This window comes from Pollicipes pollicipes, unplaced genomic scaffold (genome assembly GCF_011947565.3).
Source record: "Pollicipes pollicipes isolate AB1234 unplaced genomic scaffold, Ppol_2.1 Scaffold_1600;HRSCAF=1878_pilon_pilon_pilon, whole genome shotgun sequence".
In the NCBI taxonomy this organism is placed as follows: domain Eukaryota; kingdom Metazoa; phylum Arthropoda; class Thecostraca; order Pollicipedomorpha; family Pollicipedidae; genus Pollicipes; species Pollicipes pollicipes.
This window is the reverse complement of record NW_023595962.1, coordinates 10,899,291-10,918,397: the sequence shown is the minus strand read 5'-3', so window position 1 is coordinate 10,918,397 and position 19,107 is coordinate 10,899,291. Positions and strand designations below refer to the sequence as shown.

At 48.5% G+C, this 19,107-nt stretch overlaps 2 protein-coding genes across 2 annotated transcripts; both read left to right on the top strand.

Annotated features, from left to right (window-relative positions):
* The first annotated feature begins 1,923 nt into the window (after positions 1-1,923).
* On the top strand, positions 1,924-6,321 carry LOC119092663 (DNA-directed RNA polymerase II subunit RPB1). Its single transcript, XM_037215629.1, has 5 exons — positions 1,924-1,958; positions 3,976-4,097; positions 4,389-5,096; positions 5,389-5,531; positions 6,033-6,321. Exons 1-5 carry the CDS (start codon positions 1,947-1,949, stop codon positions 6,047-6,049), a joined length of 1,002 nt encoding a protein of 333 aa, XP_037071524.1. The 5' UTR covers positions 1,924-1,946; the 3' UTR covers positions 6,050-6,321.
* A 4,464-nt stretch (positions 6,322-10,785) lies between these two features.
* Positions 10,786-15,357, top strand: LOC119093796 (prisilkin-39). The gene is made up of 5 exons (XM_037216809.1): positions 10,786-10,797; positions 13,046-13,167; positions 13,470-14,099; positions 14,395-14,537; positions 15,102-15,357. The coding sequence occupies exons 1-5, from the start codon at positions 10,786-10,788 to the stop codon at positions 15,116-15,118; spliced, it is 924 nt and encodes a 307-aa protein (XP_037072704.1). The 3' UTR covers positions 15,119-15,357.
* The last annotated feature ends 3,750 nt before the right edge of the window (positions 15,358-19,107 follow it).

Genomic DNA, 19,107 nt, shown 5'->3' with positions numbered 1-19,107 from the left:
GAGTATCAGCACCTCCTGTAAACGGCAGGCAGTACATGTATTGCAGGTAAGTCACCATATTGAAACCAGTGCGAAATTTCACTGTAGTTCTCTACTAGAAGTTGGCCATGGCACCACTCCTGCGCATGCCAAAAAGAAAATGGCTCAATGCGTGAAAATATTTAGGACAATTCTGAGAGCTTCAACGACTGTCCTCGAGCCGTATCGAAGAAACTAGAGGTAAAATCCCAAGGAAGGCGAAATTCTCCCTTCGCTCAGAATACGGTTCACTTATCAGCTAAAGGCGTCTATTTGCATGCATCAGGCATATATCCAAAGCGAAGAATCCTGGATCCTCCCCTGGGGGCAAAGGTGCGGCCAGAGTCTTGGCACGAGAGGGACGGCACAGGGTTTGTGCGGTGAAAAGCTTCTATCCCCACCAAAGTGACTCACCGGGTTTCTCCCACCTCTTCGAGGGTGTCCCACATTTCATCGCTCAATTTATATGCGCTGCCTTCTTTTGTTGAGACAGGAATGTGCCGAGTGACAATGTTAAAGCTTGCGATGGCCGTGTTTTGTATAAGCTGACCAGAATGTCCTCGGGCAGTGCTGCCTGCACGACATTACAAGACCCGACCTGAATATTAATACCACGAAGTAGATATTCTACAGCAGCATGGGCTAATCATTGTAATAGAAATAGCGTTACATGGTGTTGCAAGAAATCACCCGTGTTAGACTTGCTTTGTCCAACATTGCCATAAGCAAAACAACATTCAGGCTACTGATTCTGACAAAATTTGTACGTAATAATACTTGGGTGCATTCCATTCCAGTGCCTGACCATATTACCGCTAATCTTTCAACTTTAAACTTAAACTTTCAACATCGTCACTCAATGAATCTCAGCCGTTGGCATTTTTGGGAGTAAGTGTTAAGCTTACAGATTCACGTAGTGTTCAATCCATTAAACACGATGCAAACACCAATGATAACCGCGTCGACGATGAAAACAGCTTAAACATATAGGCATTGCTCCACAATCCTCACACCAGGGACGTTTGAAACTCGCTGATTGGCCAAGCACATCAAATAAATAACACTCTTTAGGGTGGGAGCCTTCGTTACCTTTTTCACCGATTTGTCCCGGGTATGCTGTGTAATCGCGCACAAATCCTCAGCAAGCTCTGGGGTATTGATTGTGCATGGTTTGACACTGTAGACATATCGGTAGCATGTCGAGTTACTAACGAGCGACAACATTTTTTAAAGGCACTCAACGACAGTTTAAGGCCGGAGCGGAAGGCGGTCGGCAACCGACGAATGCAACGTTGGCGTGAGGCAGTGACGTCACTGGTAGGTGAACTCTACATCATCGATATTCGCTTGAAGCACATGCAACCACACACCTCAGCTTCTTCCAAATCAATCAAGAACACGCCTGTATTGGTGTCATGCTGCAATGTTGCATGCCGTCGCACATGAACACCTCGCGCATGAGTGGTCCTGCGAGTGCTCCACCCGTCACCCACTTCTCAGCACAGAAGTCTTCATCCAGACGCTCCCTCACCTCACGCATGAGCGGTCCTGCAAGTGTTCCACCCTCCGCCAATTTCTCAGCACAGAAATCTTCATCCAAACGCTCCCTCGCATCGCGTGCCCCGTCACATTGGCAAAGAGACACCCCTGTGTGATCGCACATGAGAAAGACCGCACACCAAGCCATCACAGGTCATGACCGGGATGAAGATTGCCTGCCAGAGTACCACGCCCCGGCCACGCCTCCCCCCCCCCTCTCAAGTCAGCCGAGGGGGCGGTGGGTCTCTGGGTGGGTGTCAACCTTGGCGCGTGCCGACGCCCCGGGCTAGAAGCGGGAAAGTGGTGTGGCGCGGTTGGCGGTATATAAGGGAGACGCAGACCTCAGCTGCAGTCAGTGAACGTTGCAGTCGGACTCACAAGCGTCAAACATGTTCACTAAGGTGAGTTGGGGCCGTGTGGACAGGAGCCGCCACATCAGGTAACGAGCACATCCAGCCTGTATTTGTGCACCCTCGAATGGGCTGGTGCACTAACCTCTCCCGCGATATTTCGGATTCTAAGTCAAACGAATGCCTATCTTTATCAACAGTTGGCTGTACACCCTTCACTGCCAGTGGCTAAACCGTAAGCCTTTGACTCTGAACTCTTGGTCACGTGGTTCATGTTTTGTCAAAACCTTAAAACCACATGAAGAAAATCAAATCAAATATAGTCTGCGAAAACATGGTCAAGTTTACCCATTTATTGCTATATTTCATTTCTACTTGGGGACAACAAAGATACTTGTATACTTAGCCGACTGACATTGCTTGCTGAAGACCACTGTTTCCAACAGTTTCAGCAGTTAACAACTGAATGTTCAGACTTATCGACGCCGATAGGTCAAAAACACGAGGTTCGGGTATCAAAGTTTTCTGTGAGGACAGCTGCTACTGTCTAGAGAACATTGACTTAGTCCGTGCCAGACGGCATACAGCCTTCTCAACGTCACGTGACTCGATGCTACACTCGTCTATCGGTGATAAGGATCACGTCGCTTCATTAATCCATAGAAAATCAACATCGGACCGCCCAAAAGCATCGGTGATCATGAGCCGCCCTCAACTTGCTGACCCGTCTGGCAAGATTGATAAATGACAGATCTAAAGCAAATTTGCTTTATAATGCCCATTGTTCCCCTCCCCCTCCCATTGGTGCCTGTCTCACGACAGTCTAAAGCAAATCGCCTTTATTTCGTTTTCTGTGATCGGTGGCTCCGCAAAAAAGGTGTCAAGATTCACACTTATGTATAAAGAAACGGATATCCATTACGCAGGAAAAATGTGAAAACATATCTATGCATTTGAGTACTAATGTAGCTCTAAATATTCATGGCGTCGAACACACCTTTTCATGACGAGGCAACAACACTATTGAGATTGGTATTCAACTACGCTATCGAACGTTCTAGCAGAGAGGCACTCTAAGTAAGCTTCACTCAGGCAGATTTCATGTCATGGTGCGTAGATCGGGAACAATATTAGTGGAGTAGGTAGCTTCGGAAAAATGGATTTGGGCTTATATAAAGAGAAACTTGCGTCTTGAGCTCTCACTTGATCTCGGTTCCATAATTTACTAGAGTTTTCTCTTGGTGATACAATAATTTTAAAAGCCTTGGATTTAGCGTGCTGTCTATTGGGGTGATAATGGTGCAACAATACCACCAAGCCATCGAATACCTTCGGATCTTCCAGACCATCGCCATCATGTTTATAGAGCTTTTTAGCTGGAAACAAGGAGGCCAAGCATTTTCACACCACACATAGGCATACAATATTGCAGATCAGGGTCATGGGAAAAGGTCGGGTCAGGTCAGGTTCAAATCAGATCAAAGCAAGGTTACCACCTCGATGTTTTTGTATCAGCTTGATCACGTAACGTACATAATTCACACGCTTGAAAACATGTAAGGCGTACCAACTCGTTTCTGTCTGTCTGCACTTGTTACTGAGATACATATGTGAAGTATTTTTTACCGAATATTTTGGCAAAACGTCTATGGCCTCAAACGGTTATCTCATCTCACGTCACCTCAAACGGTCATTTGGTAAACACTGAACAGCCGGGCTGGCCGTGGGTGCCAAAAATTCAACTCGTTCGGCGAGACATCTTCAAACGAATTAATGTGGTGTAGTTTCTACGAGTCTACCCAAATAGTTACTTCTTTCACTGTTTAAGTAGTGTAATATCAACGTGTATCAAATCAAACACTAATCCACTCTGGCAGAATTTGCCAGTAACGCGAGCAATTAACGAATCCAACGATGCTACGGTGGTGGCTTTGTCATATACGTGCCCTGCCCTGTTATGCCCTGCACTTCCCTGTCCTTCCCTGCCCTGCCCTGCCCCGCACTTCCTTGCCCTGCTGACATGCCCTGCCATGCCATGCCTTGACCTGACCGGCCGCTCTGTCGGCAGCTGTTTGTGGTGGGCCTTCTGGCCACGGCCTGCCTGGCCGCCGAGGAGAAGAAGGCGGCTGAGGACCTGAAGACGGACAGCTCGTCCACCAGCTTCTCCCACAGCAGCCTCGGCTCGGTGCAGTAAGTCGCTGATCGCTGTCACCTCCCTTTGCCAAACGCTAGGGAGAACCAACCAACTGAGATGCCGGCAGTAGGTAAAGAGTCTGATCCGTGGAAAAGGAAGGGGGGGGGGGGGGAGTCGTGCCATATTCACCATTTTATGATGATTTGGATGAAATTGGTTTGAGCACACCTTATTCGAGCTAATTTTACATTTTCGTGCGGCATGCACACACGGGCAACGTATAACCGACTCCATGAATTTTTTTAGGAATTCAGCTGACTTCGTTTGACATCTCGGCCTCGTTTCAGCTCCGGAGTGTCCACGTACCACGCTCCTTCCACCACCTACGCCCCTGCCAGCTCCTACCACGCGGCGTCGGCTGGCTACGCCTCTGGCTCGTCCTACCACGCTCCGTCCCCCACTTACTCTTCCAGCTCGTCGTACCACGCTCCGTCTACTGGCTACTCGTCGGGCTCCTCGTACCACGCTCCGTCCCCCTCGTACTCTTCCAGCTCGTCATACCACGCTCCGTCTACTGGCTACTCGTCGGGGTCCTCGTACCACGCTCCGTCCCCCACTTACTCGTCCAGCTCGTCCTACCACGCTCCGTCTACTGGCTACTCGTCGGGGTCCTCGTACCACGCTCCGTCCCCCTCTTACTCGTCAAGCTCCTCGTCCTACCGCGCTCCGTCTACTAGCTACTCGTCGGGCCCCTCGTACCACGCCGAGCCGGCCTACTCGCCAAGCTCCTCCTACCACGGCGCCGCCCCCAGCTACGCCCCCGTCTCGCCCTACCGCGGCCCGGCTAGCTACGCCTCGGAGGGGTACGCCGCGCCCCATCAGAGCAGCTATCGCCCGAGCTACCAGCCCGTGCAGACGTACCACCAGTCGGCCTACGCCCCGGCTCGCCCCAGCTACGGCTCCGGCTACGCCCCTGCCGCCGGCTACGGCTACGCCGCCGGCTACCAGGGCGTGACCTACGCCGGTCGCGACCAGGGTTACGGCCACGACAACGCGTGAGTGTGCAGCGGGGCTGGGCGTGCCACAGAGAGCCGTGGTGTGCTGATGCTTACAGTTGCGGTGCGCCACCTTGAACAAAAAACAGCGAGATGATTTTTGTTACATTTGGTGCAGCAAGCTGTGATGCAGAAGGCAGCCGGCTTTGATGTGCCTTTCCACATCCATGTTAAGCCAGCATCAAGATCGTTTCACTGTGAGTATTCTTTTTTCGAATGAGACAGTGGAGAACAGTGACAGTTAAGACACCCTCCCCCCACGCCATTGACGCGGCCTCGTCATCTCGTGCAGGTACAGCCCCCGTCCGCACGCCGCAGGCTACTCGTACCAGCCCCGCGGCTACGGCTACCAGCAGAGCGGCTACGGCTACCAGCCGGCCGGCTACGACCGCACGCCTTACGGCGGACACGGAGACTACGCTGCCCCGGCCTACGGTCAGTCAGAGCTCAATTGAGTTCGGTTAAGGTCGGATACGTAACGGCGAGTAGGCACAGTTGACTTCACGCTTTGTTCGAACTGACTGTGCTTGGCGCCTGGACGCTCTGTTTTCAGGCAGCTCCAAGTAGTCACTAATGACGCTTAGAATGTTTACTTCCTCGTCATTTGTTTACGTATGATCTATGCAGAGATACTTAGACTGTTTCTGTTTCACTCAATGCTTCTGTTACGCCAAGACGATTTTAAATAACCAATGAATTACAAATGTTTTCCGCGCTAAAGCGTATCACCACCCCGGTAGACTACAGACTTAGACCTGCTGCAACCTTCCACAACACGAGGTACTGATTACCTCAGATAAATGTGACCACTCGACCCCTCTTTTGCGGGGCGTGTTTGTGACAGTGTCGTCTCGTTCTTAGGGGATTGCCTCATATCGACTGAATGCAATGTTTCACTAAGTGAGTGTACGTAAGTGATTGTTTGGTACATTTCAGAGCCCTCCCACTACTAAAGCGTTGACTGGCTCCCAGGGAACAGGCCTAGATCTGTTGAAGAAGGTCTAGATAATGAAGACATCGATCCACTCTACCTTTCTCGGCTGCTAGAAACACTTTATTTATTACACTGCATTGAATACAGACAATGCATGCGTATGAATCATGTTTCGCGCTGCTGATGTCTGCTGCGGAGTGGCGGAGGAATGTAGAGTGATTTTTGTCACGTACCTGACTTCAGCGAGTGTGCCGAGTGATTTGTGCGCCGTAAATAAACTTTTGATTTGTGTTCTCTGCTTCTTCACGTTCAAAGAGGACTGCGCTCAGTCAATCGTCAGATAACATACCACTATCAGGACGTAACAGACAACGAGATGGTTTACCTATGTGAGCCCGTGCACCCCATACCAAAATTAGGTGGGCGCTCCAAGCCCGTCAGCCCAACTCCAACATCGAATAGCTTAGTAAAAGTGCCATAATAAAGTATGTGAATAGAAGTACGCACCTTAAAACCGTAGATGAATAGGCAAGAGCACCGCGAGAACAGGCCAAAACACGCGCAGCTAAAAAATATTTGATTCAGCACACATCTAGCGTCGCCGCGCGCCACCTCTCGGAAGGTTGAAGAACTACAAGCGAATGCTCTGATCCAAATGCTCTATGGAGCAGTCACATAATGAACAGCAGATACACTATATAGTGAGCATATTTGTGTAAAAAAATTTCCACTTAAACGTATACCAGCAGTTGTAAGTGAGGTTATTTCATCATATCTGATGTTTGCTTAAAACTCTTTTAACGTAGAACACTCCCTTGAAACATGTTCCAAGCCTGATGAGACTTATGTCGCCTGGCGTTGGCCTTTTTGCATCGTCCCAGCATTGCTCATACAATGATTGTTGTGTTTCTGCACTACATGGGCCTGGAAGGGGAATATAATGGGCACCGGATTCAGCTCGGAGCAAACAGAAGATGGTTTAGTATGACGCTGCATTCCCTTACGACACAGTTGCCAAACTGGGACAACCCTTTGTTACTATATATATACATATATATATATATATATATATATATATATATATATATATGTGTGTGTGTGTGTGTGTGTATAGATGGATATCTCATGTTTTGTGTAAAGTTGATCTGGAATATAAAGCTCCGCACCTAATTACCACAACGTCTTTTACATCTTTGCATTTTGCATCCGTGATACATTTGACACGGTTGGAAAACTTCTGCTTTTTGCAGCGCTGGAACCGCTTTTGCCATTCTGCGTCGTATCTTGCAATGTCACACTCTTGTTTCAGCTGTGTTATTTGCCGGAAGTAAGAGTATGCCGTGCGAATGCTAGGCAGCGTGTACAACTCCGAGAGCTACCACTCTGCCATTGAAGTGAAATCTCACTTGTTCCCTACCAATATTTAACACTGGTGCTGCTCCTGCCCATACCATGGATTCTAAGATTTGGCTCAGTCTGTGGTAACAAATTTTTAGAAAAAGTTAGTGTTTAACCACCGACAGGAATCCGTTTTCAAGAAGCCACAGAAAAGGGGGGGGGGGGAAAGCGAATCCATTCTCCGGCCCAGAACGGGGTTACATTATTAGGTGAGAGCACATGTTTGCTCGTTTCAATTCTGCTAAGTGTTCGCTCGTTTCAATTCCACATGATATTTTACCTCGGCTGACTGCCTTTGACCTCTGTTGACTAGACATGACAAGTACACCATGCGACATAAATCGGAGACAAAGCTCTACACCACGGACGGGATGCCGTTTGATGTTTTGAGGCCTTAAATATGCGCAACTTATGCTTCCAACCCCTTTGTTGGCCTAATTTATTGGTGTAGAACCATTTTTCACTAATCAGCTCCACTCATTAATTTTGCAAAACAACGTCCTTCACACGTGCCACTGCCGATACGACTATCGGTTCAGGTCAAGGTCAAACCTGTGAAGTCGCGTGCGACTCCATCGTTAAGACAACGCTTTAAAAGATGGGGGAGTCATTTATCTCTCTCAGGCTAAAGTTAGAATGCTGGACAAAGTCAACTGCTGGGTAAAATTTCCTCAAAACACCTTCATCGTTGTTGTGTCTTACATATTGTCGGTGGCTACATTATCAGTGCTCCATGATCATCGGGCACGAGTTGACGGTGGACCGGAGTGGACCGGCCTTGTCTCGGGCACTGGTCGGACTAGAGTCTTGAGTCACCTGAGTCATTACTGGTTACTGCCTGTCACCTAACTATCGCGCAGCACGCATTGTCATACGCTTCCAGGCCTGGGTGCGGCTCTTCAGCCAAAAACTCTATTAAAACATCTGGTATGCTCACGGCATATCCATTAGGCACTCGATCTCTTCTAACAAAGATCAATGGCAAGTGACATTTTTTCTGGTATGCAAAATTTGTTCAAAACACAGCTTACAATACCTACAAACTTCCGGTATTTCTGGCGTTCCAAATAACATCTGTTCGGAACATCAAAAATACCAAAACACCTCACCTAAACAGGAAATCCTGTCTGGCCTGAACATGAAAGACGTTTAGAGCATCTGATCAGCTGAGGCCACCAACTGGAAATTCGGCCTATTGAAAATCTAATGTGCCAAGCAAAGTCAGGTACAGGAGGTTAAATAAACCATGAGATGATCTGTCATGCCTCAAGTAGACATGTGCCCAAAAAGGTTTTGGATCATGACCCCAAGATCTCATACACACCTGGAGTCTTATGAAATCCTGGATCCTCCACTGGGGTCAAGGGCACAGCCAGACTCTCGGTGGGGGACGGAGGACACAGTGTTACCGTGGGGTCCTGCTAGTGAAATGCCCCTCCCCAAAAATGGGTTACCGGATTTCGCCAACTTTATTTCAACGGTGGCTAAAATGCCTTTGTTCTGTTTATATCTGGAGCTTTCTTCAACTGAAACAGCAATGTATTGAGTGACGATGTTAACGCTTTTAAATTTTTTCTTAATTAGCTGAACAGAATGTTCTCGAGGCAGTGCTGTATGCGCATGCCGTGACAATACCTGACATGAATATCACCATCACGAAGAAGGAAGATGCCCTGCAGCAACATAGCTCAGCTATTGTTATAGAATTGACCCTAATTGGTGCTGCAAGATCTCGCCTGTCTCGGACCTCTCTGCCCTACATTGTTACCAGGTAAACAATATTAAGGTCATTGGCTCTGACGTATTCTGCATGCGAGATTGGTGGGGAGCATTCGATGCGACCTTTGACAGCATTGGTGCTACATTTTCAACATTGTCACTTCATACATCGTGACATCGTTGGGAGATTGATGACGTTACATATTCACCTAATGCACAATCCACAAACGACGATGAGAGTTACAATCACAGTTACGTCGATAATGACAACAGTTTAAGCAATCATAAACTTCATCATCTTCACATCTATGGCGCTTGCGAATTCCCGATTGCAAAAGCACATCAAGTAAATAATACACACGTTATGGAAACCCTCTCCCCGATAGTTGGGAGGAAGGTTAACTTGCGCAAGAAATTTGACTAAATGAGCCCTGGCGTGTCGTGCAAATGAGCCTGAATTCTCAGTAGGCTCAGGGGTATTTGTTGCGGATGCTTCGACATCAACGATATGTCTGTAGCATAAATAGTTACTGAGAAGCGCTATGTTTTATTAGAGTCACTCAACGGCAATTTGCGGCCGACGCGGACGGCGGGCGGGAACCGAGAAATTTCCCGTTGGCGTGTGGCAGTGACGTTACCGTCACGTAACGGGACTCTACATCATCAGTGTTCCCTTCAAGCACATGAGCTCCATCTCAGTTTGTTCCAAATGAATCACGAGCACTCCTTTAAGGTTGCAATTCTGTAATGTGTGGCGTCGCAAATATTGGCGTACTGAAGTAGCTTAGCTCGATTTGACAATGGGCTCTTGTCTGAGCCAAACAGGACCAATTTTTGGCATATTAAAACAAAACTGGTAACTTTTGCCCGTAGCAAAACTAACTGAGCTTAATTCAAAGCCATTTGTATTTGAGACACTTTAAAATGGCCTGTGCTGGGGTTCCGTCGCATCCACCCATGCGCTAACGTCATGAAAACGCCTGATCCGGCGGGGTAATCGTTTCCTGTCCTTCGCCGCTGACCTATATTAACACTGGTTCAGTCCCGTTGACATGCAAGACAAAGCACCTCGAGCATGAGTGGCCCTGCGTGTGCCCCCCCCCCCCCCGCCGCCCACTTTTCAGCACAGAAGTATTCATCCAAACGCTCCCTCACCTCACGCATGAGTGGTACTGCGAGTGCTCCACCCTCTGCCCATTTCTCAGCACAGAAGTCTTCATCCAAACACTCCCTCACCTTGCGCATGAGTGGTACTACAAGTGCCCCCCCCCCCCCGCCGTCCATTTCTCAGCACAGAAGTCCTCATCCAAACGCTCTCTCACCTCGTGTGCCTCATCACAGTGGTAAAGAGACGCCCCTGTGTGATCGCACATGAGAAAGACGGCACGCCAAGCCATCACAGGTCATGACCGGGATGAAGATTGCCTGCCAGAGTACCACGCCCCGGCCACGCCTCCCCCCCCCCTCTCAAGTCAGCCGAGGGGGCGGTGGGTCTCTGGGTGGGTGTCAACCTTGGCGCGTGCCGACGCCCCGGGCTAGAGGCGGGAAAGTGGTGTGGCGCTGTTGGCGGTATATAAGGGAGACGCAGAACTCAGCTGCAGTCAGTGAACGTTGCAGTCGGACTCACAAGCATCAAACATGTTCAGTAAGGTGAGTTGGGCCCGTGTGGGCAGGAGCCCCCACATCAGCTAACGAGCACGTGTAGCCTGTATTTGTGCACCCTCGAATGGGCTGGTGCACTAACTTGTCCGCGGTATTTCGGATTCAAACGAATGCCTATCTTGCATATAAATTTGGCTGATTTCGTCCAACATGGCAGTGTGTGTGCGTGTGATGAAGTAATTTAATGAGGTACCATGACATTTGTTCCATGGATTATCACCCGTCAGAAATTTACTATTTTATCGATAGCAGACTATGTCGGCAACTATACATCTTTATCAACAGTTGACTGTACACCCTTCACTGCCAGTGACTATACTGTAAGCCTTTGACTCTAAACACTTAGTCACATGGTTCACACTTTGTCAAAATCGTAAAACCACATAAAGAAGATGCAGCCAAATATAGCCTGCGAAACTATAGTCAAGTCTGCTCATTTGTTATCACATTTTATTCGAGTTTGAGACAACTAAGACTGCAAGGTATACTCAGCCAAATGGCATTGCTTGCTAAAGACGACCGTTTCCAACAGTTTCAGCGGTTGTTCTATACTGAATGTACTCTATACAACTGAATGTTCAGACTTAATCGACGCCGATGGTTAAAAACACTAGGTTTGGGTTTTAAAGTATGTATACTTTGAGGACAGCTGCTACTGTCTAGAGAACATTGACATAGTCCGTGCCAGACGGCATACAGCCTCCTCGGTGTCGCGTGATTCGGTGCTACTCGCCTATCGGTGATGAAGATCACGTGGCTTCATTGATTCATAGAAAATTAACATCGGACCGCCCAAAAGTATCAGTGATCACGAGTCGCTCTCGACGTGCTGACCCGTCTTGTAAAATTGATGACTAGCAGCTCTTAAGCAAATTTGTTTTATGATGTGCATTGCTGCTCCCTTCGTACGTGTCTCGCGACAGTCTACCGACAAGGTACCTTAATTTTGTTTTCTGTGATCGGTGGCTCCGCAACACAATGTGTCAAGATTCACAATTATGTACAAAGAAACGGATATCCATTGTACAGGAAAAATGTCACAAATATCTATGCATTTGAGTACTAATGTGGCACTAAATATTCATGGCATCGAACACACCCTTTCATGACGAGGCAACAACGCTATTGAGATTGGTATTCAACTACGCTATCGAGCGTTCTAGCAGAGGGGCAATCTATGTAAGCTTTACTCAGGCAGATCTCATGTCATGGTGTGTAGATCGGGAACAATATCAATGGAATAAGTAGCTGCGGAAAAAAGTGGATTTTGGCTTACATAAAGAGAAACTTGCGTTATGCTCTCTCACTTGATCTTGATGCCATAATTTACTAGAGTTTTATTTTGGTAATGCAAGAATTTTAAAAGTCTTGGACTTAGCGTACCCTCTATTGGGGTGATAATGGTGAAAAAAATCACCAAGCCACCGAATACCTTCAGACCTTCCAGACCATGGTCATCATGTTAATAAAGCTTTTTAGCCGGAAACAAGGAGACAAAACATTTTCATACCAAACGTAGCCATACAATATTGCAGATCAGGGTCATGGGAAAAGGTCGGGTCAGGTCAGGTTCAAATCAGATCAAAGGAAGGTTACCACCTCGATGTTTTTGGTTCAGTTTGATCACGTAACGTAGATGATTCACACGCTCGAAAACATGTAAGGCCTACCGACTCGTTTCTGTCTGTCTGCACTTATTACTGAGATACATATGTTTCTTCCTATTAATTTTTTTTTTGCTATTTCTTGTACCAAATTTTTTTTTAAACCGAATTATTATTTTTTTACCGAATATTTTGGCAATACGTCTATGGCCTCAAACGGTTATCTCATCTCACGTCACCTCAGACGGTCATTCGGTAAACACCGAACAGCCGTAGGTGTCACCGGCCGTAGGTGTCAAAAATTGAACTCGTTCGGCGAGACATCTTCAAACGAATTAATGTGGTGTAGTTTCTACGAGTCTACCCAAGTAGTCACTTTTTCACTGTTCAAGTAGTGTAATATCAACGTGTATCAAATCAAACACTAATCCACTCTGGCAGAATTTGCCAGTAACGCGAGCAATTAACGAATCCAACGATGCTACGGTGGTGGCTTTGTCATATACGTGCCCTGCCCTGTTATGCCCTGCACTTCCCTGTCCTTCCCTGCCCTGCCCTGCCCTGCACTTCCTTGCCCTGCTGACATGCCCTGCCATGCCATGCCTTGACCTGACCGGCCGCTCTGTCGGCAGCTGTTTGTGGTGGGCCTTTTGGCCACGGCCTGCCTGGCCGCCGAGGAGAAGAAGGCGGCTGAGGACCTGAAGACGGACAGCTCGTCCACCAGCTTCTCCCACAGCAGCCTCGGCTCGGTGCAGTAAGTCGCTGATCGCTGTCACCTCCCTTTGCCAAACGCTGGGGAGAACCAACCAACTGAGATGCCGGCAGTAGGTAAAGAGTCTGATCCGTGGAAATGGAAGTGGGGGGGGGGGGGGGGGGGGGGGAGGTCGTGCCATATTCACCATTTTATAATGATTCGGATGAAATTAGTTTGAGCACACCATTTCCGAGGTAATTTACATTTTTGTGCGGCATGCACACACGGGCAAAGTATAACCGACTCTATGAATTTTTTTAGGAATTCAGCTGACTTCGTTTGACATCTCGGCCTCGTTTCAGCTCCGGAGTGTCCACGTACCACGCTCCTTCCACCACCTACGCCCCTGCCAGCTCCTACCACGCGGCGTCGGCTGGCTACGCCTCTGGCTCGTCCTACCACGCTCCGTCCCCCACTTACTCTTCCAGCTCGTCGTACCACGCTCCGTCTACTGGCTACTCGTCGGGCTCCTCGTACCACGCTCCGTCCCCCTCTTACTCCTCCAGCTCGTCGTACCACGCTCCGTCTACTGGCTACTCGTCGGGCTCCTCGTACCACGCTCCGTCCCCCTCTTACTCGTCAAGCTCCTCGTCCTACCGCGCTCCGTCTACTAGCTACTCGTCGGGCCCCTCGTACCACGCCGAGCCGGCCTACTCGCCCAGCTCCTCCTACCACGGCGCCGCCCCAAGCTACGCCCCCGTCTCGCCCTACCACGGCCCGGCTAGCTACGCCTCGGAGGGGTACGCTGCGCCCCATCAGAGCAGCTACCGCCCGAGCTACCAGCCCGTGCAGACGTACCACCAGTCGGCCTACGCCCCGGCTCGCCCCAGCTACGGCTCCGGCTACGCCCCTGCCGCCGGCTACGGCTACGCCGCCGGCTACCAGGGCGTGACCTACGCCGGTCGCAACCAGGGTTACGGCCACGACAACGCGTGAGTGTGCAGTGGAGCTGGGCGAGCCACAGAGAGCCGTGGTGAGCTGATGCTTACAGTTGCGGTGCGCCACCTTGAACAAAACACAGCGAGATGATTTTTGTCACATTTGGTACAGCAAGCTGTGGCGCAGAAGGCAGTCAGCTTTGGTGTGCCTTTCCACATTCATGTTAAGCCAGCATCAAGATCGCTTCACTGTGAATATTTTTGATTCGAATGAGACAGTGTAGAGCAGTGACAGTTAGGACACCCTCCCCCCCCCACGCCATTGACGCGGCCTCGTCATCCCGTGCAGGTACAGCCCCCGTCCGCACGCCGGAGGCTACTCGCACCAGCCCCGCGGCTACGGCTACCAGCAGAGCGGCTACGGCTACCAGCCGGCCGGCTACGACCGCACGCCTTACGGCGGACACGGAGGCTACGCTGCCCCGGCCTACGGTCAGTCAGAGCTCAATTGAGGTCGGCTAAGGTCGGATACGTAACGGCAAGTAGGCACAGTTGACTTCACGCTTTGTTGGAACTGACTGTGCTTGGCGCTTTGGCGCTCTGTTTTCAGGCAGCTCCAAGTAGTCACTAATGACGCTTAGAATGTTTACTCCCTTGCCATGTGTTGACGTATGATCTATGCAGAGATGATAAGACCGTTTCCTTTTCACTCGATGATTTTGTTACGCCAGGTCGATTGTAAATAACCAATGAAGTACAAATGCGTTCCTTGCTAAAACGTATCATCGCCCCGGTAGACTACAGACCTAGACCTGTTGCAACCTTCTACAACATCAGGTACTGACTACCTCAGATAAATGTGACTACTCGGCCCCTCTTCTGGCGGGGCGTGTTTGTGACGGTATCGTCTCGTCCTTAAGGGATTGCCTCATAGCGACTGAATGCAATGTCTGACGAAGTGGGAGTACATTGCGGTACATTTGCGGTACATTGCACGGTGTGAGTGCAATGTATCACGAAATGAGTGTACATAAGGGAATGTTTCGTACATTTCAGAGCCCTCCCACTACTAGAGCGTTGACTGGCTCCCAGGAAAGAGGCCTAGATCTGCTGAACGTCTAGATAATGAAGGCGTCGATCCACTCTACCTTTCTCGGCTGCTAGAAACACTTTATTTATTGCACTGCATTGAACACAGGCAATGCATGCGCATGAATCATGTTTCTCGCTGTTGATGTCTGCTGCGGAGTGTGGAAGGAATGCAGAGTGATTTTGTGTCACGTACCTGACTTCAGCGAGTGTACCGAGAGATTTGTGCGCTGTAAATAAACTTTTTATTTGTGTTCTCTGTTTCTCCACGTTCACAGAGGACTGTGCTCAGCCAATTGTGAGATAACAAACCACTATCAGAATGTAACAGAGAACGAGATGGTTTACCTCGTGATGACACTAAATCAGTAGCAATATGACGTCACGTTCGTACTTGACTAACATAAGCCGGCTAAGCCGCGACAGTGAATAACGCCAGGGCTGGTAAGTGCGTATGTTCTGCTGCGGATCAAATTCAATTGAGGCCAAATTGTTGCAAGCAGCAAGTGCAAGTGCGGTGCAGTATAAGGACATTGCCGTTAACAAAGTAGGCATAAACCATTTGACGAAAAATGGCAAGAAAGTCAGCACAATCAACTGGTGGCCTGGCTTGGCATATCATCTGACGCCTGTCTCATGACCACAATTCTCAATAACATTTAAACACAAGCATACGATACACTCAGTAATACATTGACTTTCGATAAGTTTCAGGGAAAGCTGCTGCCACTATGAGCACAGACGGACTAGCCCCACATCACGGAAAATCCTGGTCAGAAGAGTATGTACTCAAACTCCACCCTCGTGCTGGCTGGTATTCAGGCTGAGCCTTGGCCCACGACTGCATTTTCTTCTCTCGTCCGCCACTGAGTGAGGAAGGGCCTGAACAGCCACAGCAGCTGCTGAATGCATGACAGGACCCCGACCAGTTTTAGACGGCCTGAGGAAATGAGGCTCAATATTGCAGCATCTCCGAGCCCGTGCACGCCATACCAAAATTAGGTGGGCGCTCCAGGCCCGTCAGCCAAGCCCATCCTCGAATAGCTTAATAAAAGTGCCATAATAAAGGATGTGAATAGAAATACACGCCTTAAAGCCGTGGATGAAAAGACAAGAGCACCACGAGAACAGGCCAAAGCACACGCAGCCAAAAAAATTGATTCAGCACACATCTAACGTCGCCGCGCGCCACCTCTCGGAAGATCGGAGAACTACAAGTGAATGCTGTCATGCAAGTGTTCTGTGGAGCAGTCAAACAAGGACATAATAAACAGCATATGTACTAAAAAGTGAACTTTTATTCTTTAGATATTTTTTCTCCACTTAAACGGATGCTACCAGTTGTAAGTGAGGTTACTTCATCACATCTGATGCTCTCTTCCAACTCTTCAAATGTAGAACACTCCCTTGAAACATGCTCCAAGCCTGATGCGACTTATGTCGCCTGTCGCTCGCCCTTTGTATCGTCCCAGCATTGCTGAAACAAGTCAATGTTGTGTTTCTGCACTACATGGGAATGGAAGAGGAATATAATGGACTCCGGACTCAGCTCAGAGCAAAGAGTAGACAGTTTAGTATGACGCTGCATTCCTTTACGACATTGTTGCCATACTGGGGCACTCCGTTGTTAGAGCATATGTCATGTTTTGCTTAGATTTCATGTGGAATGGAAAGCTCTGCATCAACTTACCACAGCGTCTTTACATCTCTACATTTTGCACCCGTAATACATTTGACACGGTTTGAAAACACCTGCTTTTTGTGCGCTGAAACCGCTTTTGCCATGCTGTGTCGTATCTTGCAATTTCACACTCTTGTTTACGCTGTGTTATTTGCCGGAAGTACGAGTATGTCCTGCGAATGCTAGGCAGTGCGTACAACTCCTAGAGTCACCATCCTGCCATAACCGTGAAATCACACTTGAGTTCCCTACCAAAATTGAGCACTGGAACTGCTCCTGCCCATACCATGGATCCTAAGATTTGACTCAGTCTGTGGAAACAAATATTTAGGAAAATTTCGAATGTTCAACCACCAACAGATAGCCGTTTTAAAGAAACCACAGAAAAAGTGTATGTGGGGGGGGGGGGGGAGAAATCCATTCTCCGGCCCCGAACAGGGTTACATTGTTAGGTGAAAGCACATGTTTGCTCGTTTTGAATCCACTAAGTGTTCACCACAGATTCTTGACACGCTACGATGAGGTGTTCAAACGGTAATGGCATTTTACCTCGGCTGACTGGCCTTTGATCTCTGTTGACTAGACATGACAAGCACACCATGCGACCTAAGTCGGAGATAAAGCTCTAGACCACGCACGGGATTCCCGTGTGATGTTTTGAGGCCTTAAATATCCCCAACTTAGGCTCCAACCCTTTTGTTGGCCTGATTCATTGGTGTGTAGAATCATTTTTCACTAACCAGCCCCAGTCATTTATTTTGCAAAACTATGTCCTTCACACGTGCCACGGGGAATGCAAAAATCGGTTCAGGTCAAGATCAAGCCTGTGAAGTCGCGTGCGACTCCATCATTAAGACAGCGCTTTAAAAGATGGGGGAGTCATTTATCTCTCTCAGGCCAAAGTTAGAATGTTGGACAAAGTCACCTGCTGTGTAAAATCTCCTCAATACACCTTCATCGTTGTTGCGTCTTACATATTGTCAGTGGCTATATTCTCAGTGCTCCATGATCATCGGGCACGAGCCGACGGCAGACCGGAGTGGACCGGCCTTGCCTCGGGCACTGGTCGGACTAGAGTCTTGAGTCACCTGAGTCATTACTGGTTACTGCCTGTTACCTAACTATCACGCGGAAGGTAGTGTCAAGGGCCTCCAGGCCTGGGTGCCACTCTTCAGCCAAAAACTATATTAAAACATCTGATATGCTCACAGCATATCCATTAGGCACTCGATCTCTTCTAAAAAAGATCAATGCCAAATGCCATTTTTTCTGGCACGCAAACTTTGTTCAAAACACAACTTACGATGCCTGCAAACTTCTGGCATTTCTGGCGTTCCAAATAACAGCTGTTCGGAACATCAAAAATACCAAAACACTTCACCTAAACAGGAAATCCCGTCTGGCCCGAACATCAGAGGTTCAGAGCATCTGATCAGCTGAGGCCACCGACTGGAAATTCGGCCTACTGAAAATCTAATGTGCCAAGCAAAATCAGGTACAGGAGGTGAAGTAAACCATGAGATGATCTGCTATGCTTCAAGTAGACATGTGCCCAAAAACGTTTTGGATTATGACCCTAGGATCTCATACACACCTGGAGTCTTATGAAATCCTGGATCCTCCCCTGGGGTCAAGGGCACAGCCAGACTCTTGGTGGGGGACGGAGGACACAGTGTTACCGTGGGGTCCTGCTAGTGAAATGCCCCTCCCCTTAAAATGAGTTACCGGATTTCGCCAACTTTATTTCAACGGTGGACAGAATTGATTTCTTCTATTCTTATCTGCAGCTTTCTTCAAGTGAAACGGCAATGTATTGAGTGACGATGTTAAAGCTTTGAAACTTTTTTCTCAGTTTGCTGGACAGAATGTTCTCGGGAAACGCTTTATGCGCATGCCGTGACAAGACCTGACCTAAATATGACCATTACCAAGAAGCAAGATGTCCTGCAGCAACATGGCCCAGTTATTGCAATATAAATTACCCTAATTAATGCTGCGAGATCTCGCCTGTCTTGAACCCCTCTGCCACACATGGTTACCAGGTAAACAATATTTTGGTTAGCGACTCTGACGTGTTCTGCATTCGAGAATGTTTGGGAGCGTTTGATGCGACCTTTGACAGTATTGATGTTAAATTTTCAACATCGCCACTTCATGCATTGTGACATCTTTGGGAAACATTGTTGACGTTACATATTCACCTAATGCGTAATCTATTAACTACGACGAGAGCGCCAATCATAGTTACGTCGATAATGACAACAGTATAAGCAGTCATTAACTCCATCATCT

Coding starts and splice junctions, on each gene's coding strand:
- LOC119093796 (XM_037216809.1), top strand. Junction 13,168..13,469: donor AGCAGCCTCGGCTCGGTGCA/GTAAGTCGCTGA, acceptor GCCTCGTTTCAG/CTCCGGAGTGTCCACGTACC. Junction 14,100..14,394: donor GGTTACGGCCACGACAACGC/GTGAGTGTGCAG, acceptor CATCCCGTGCAG/GTACAGCCCCCGTCCGCACG.
- LOC119092663 (XM_037215629.1), top strand. Junction 4,098..4,388: donor AGCAGCCTCGGCTCGGTGCA/GTAAGTCGCTGA, acceptor GCCTCGTTTCAG/CTCCGGAGTGTCCACGTACC. Junction 5,097..5,388: donor GGTTACGGCCACGACAACGC/GTGAGTGTGCAG, acceptor CATCTCGTGCAG/GTACAGCCCCCGTCCGCACG.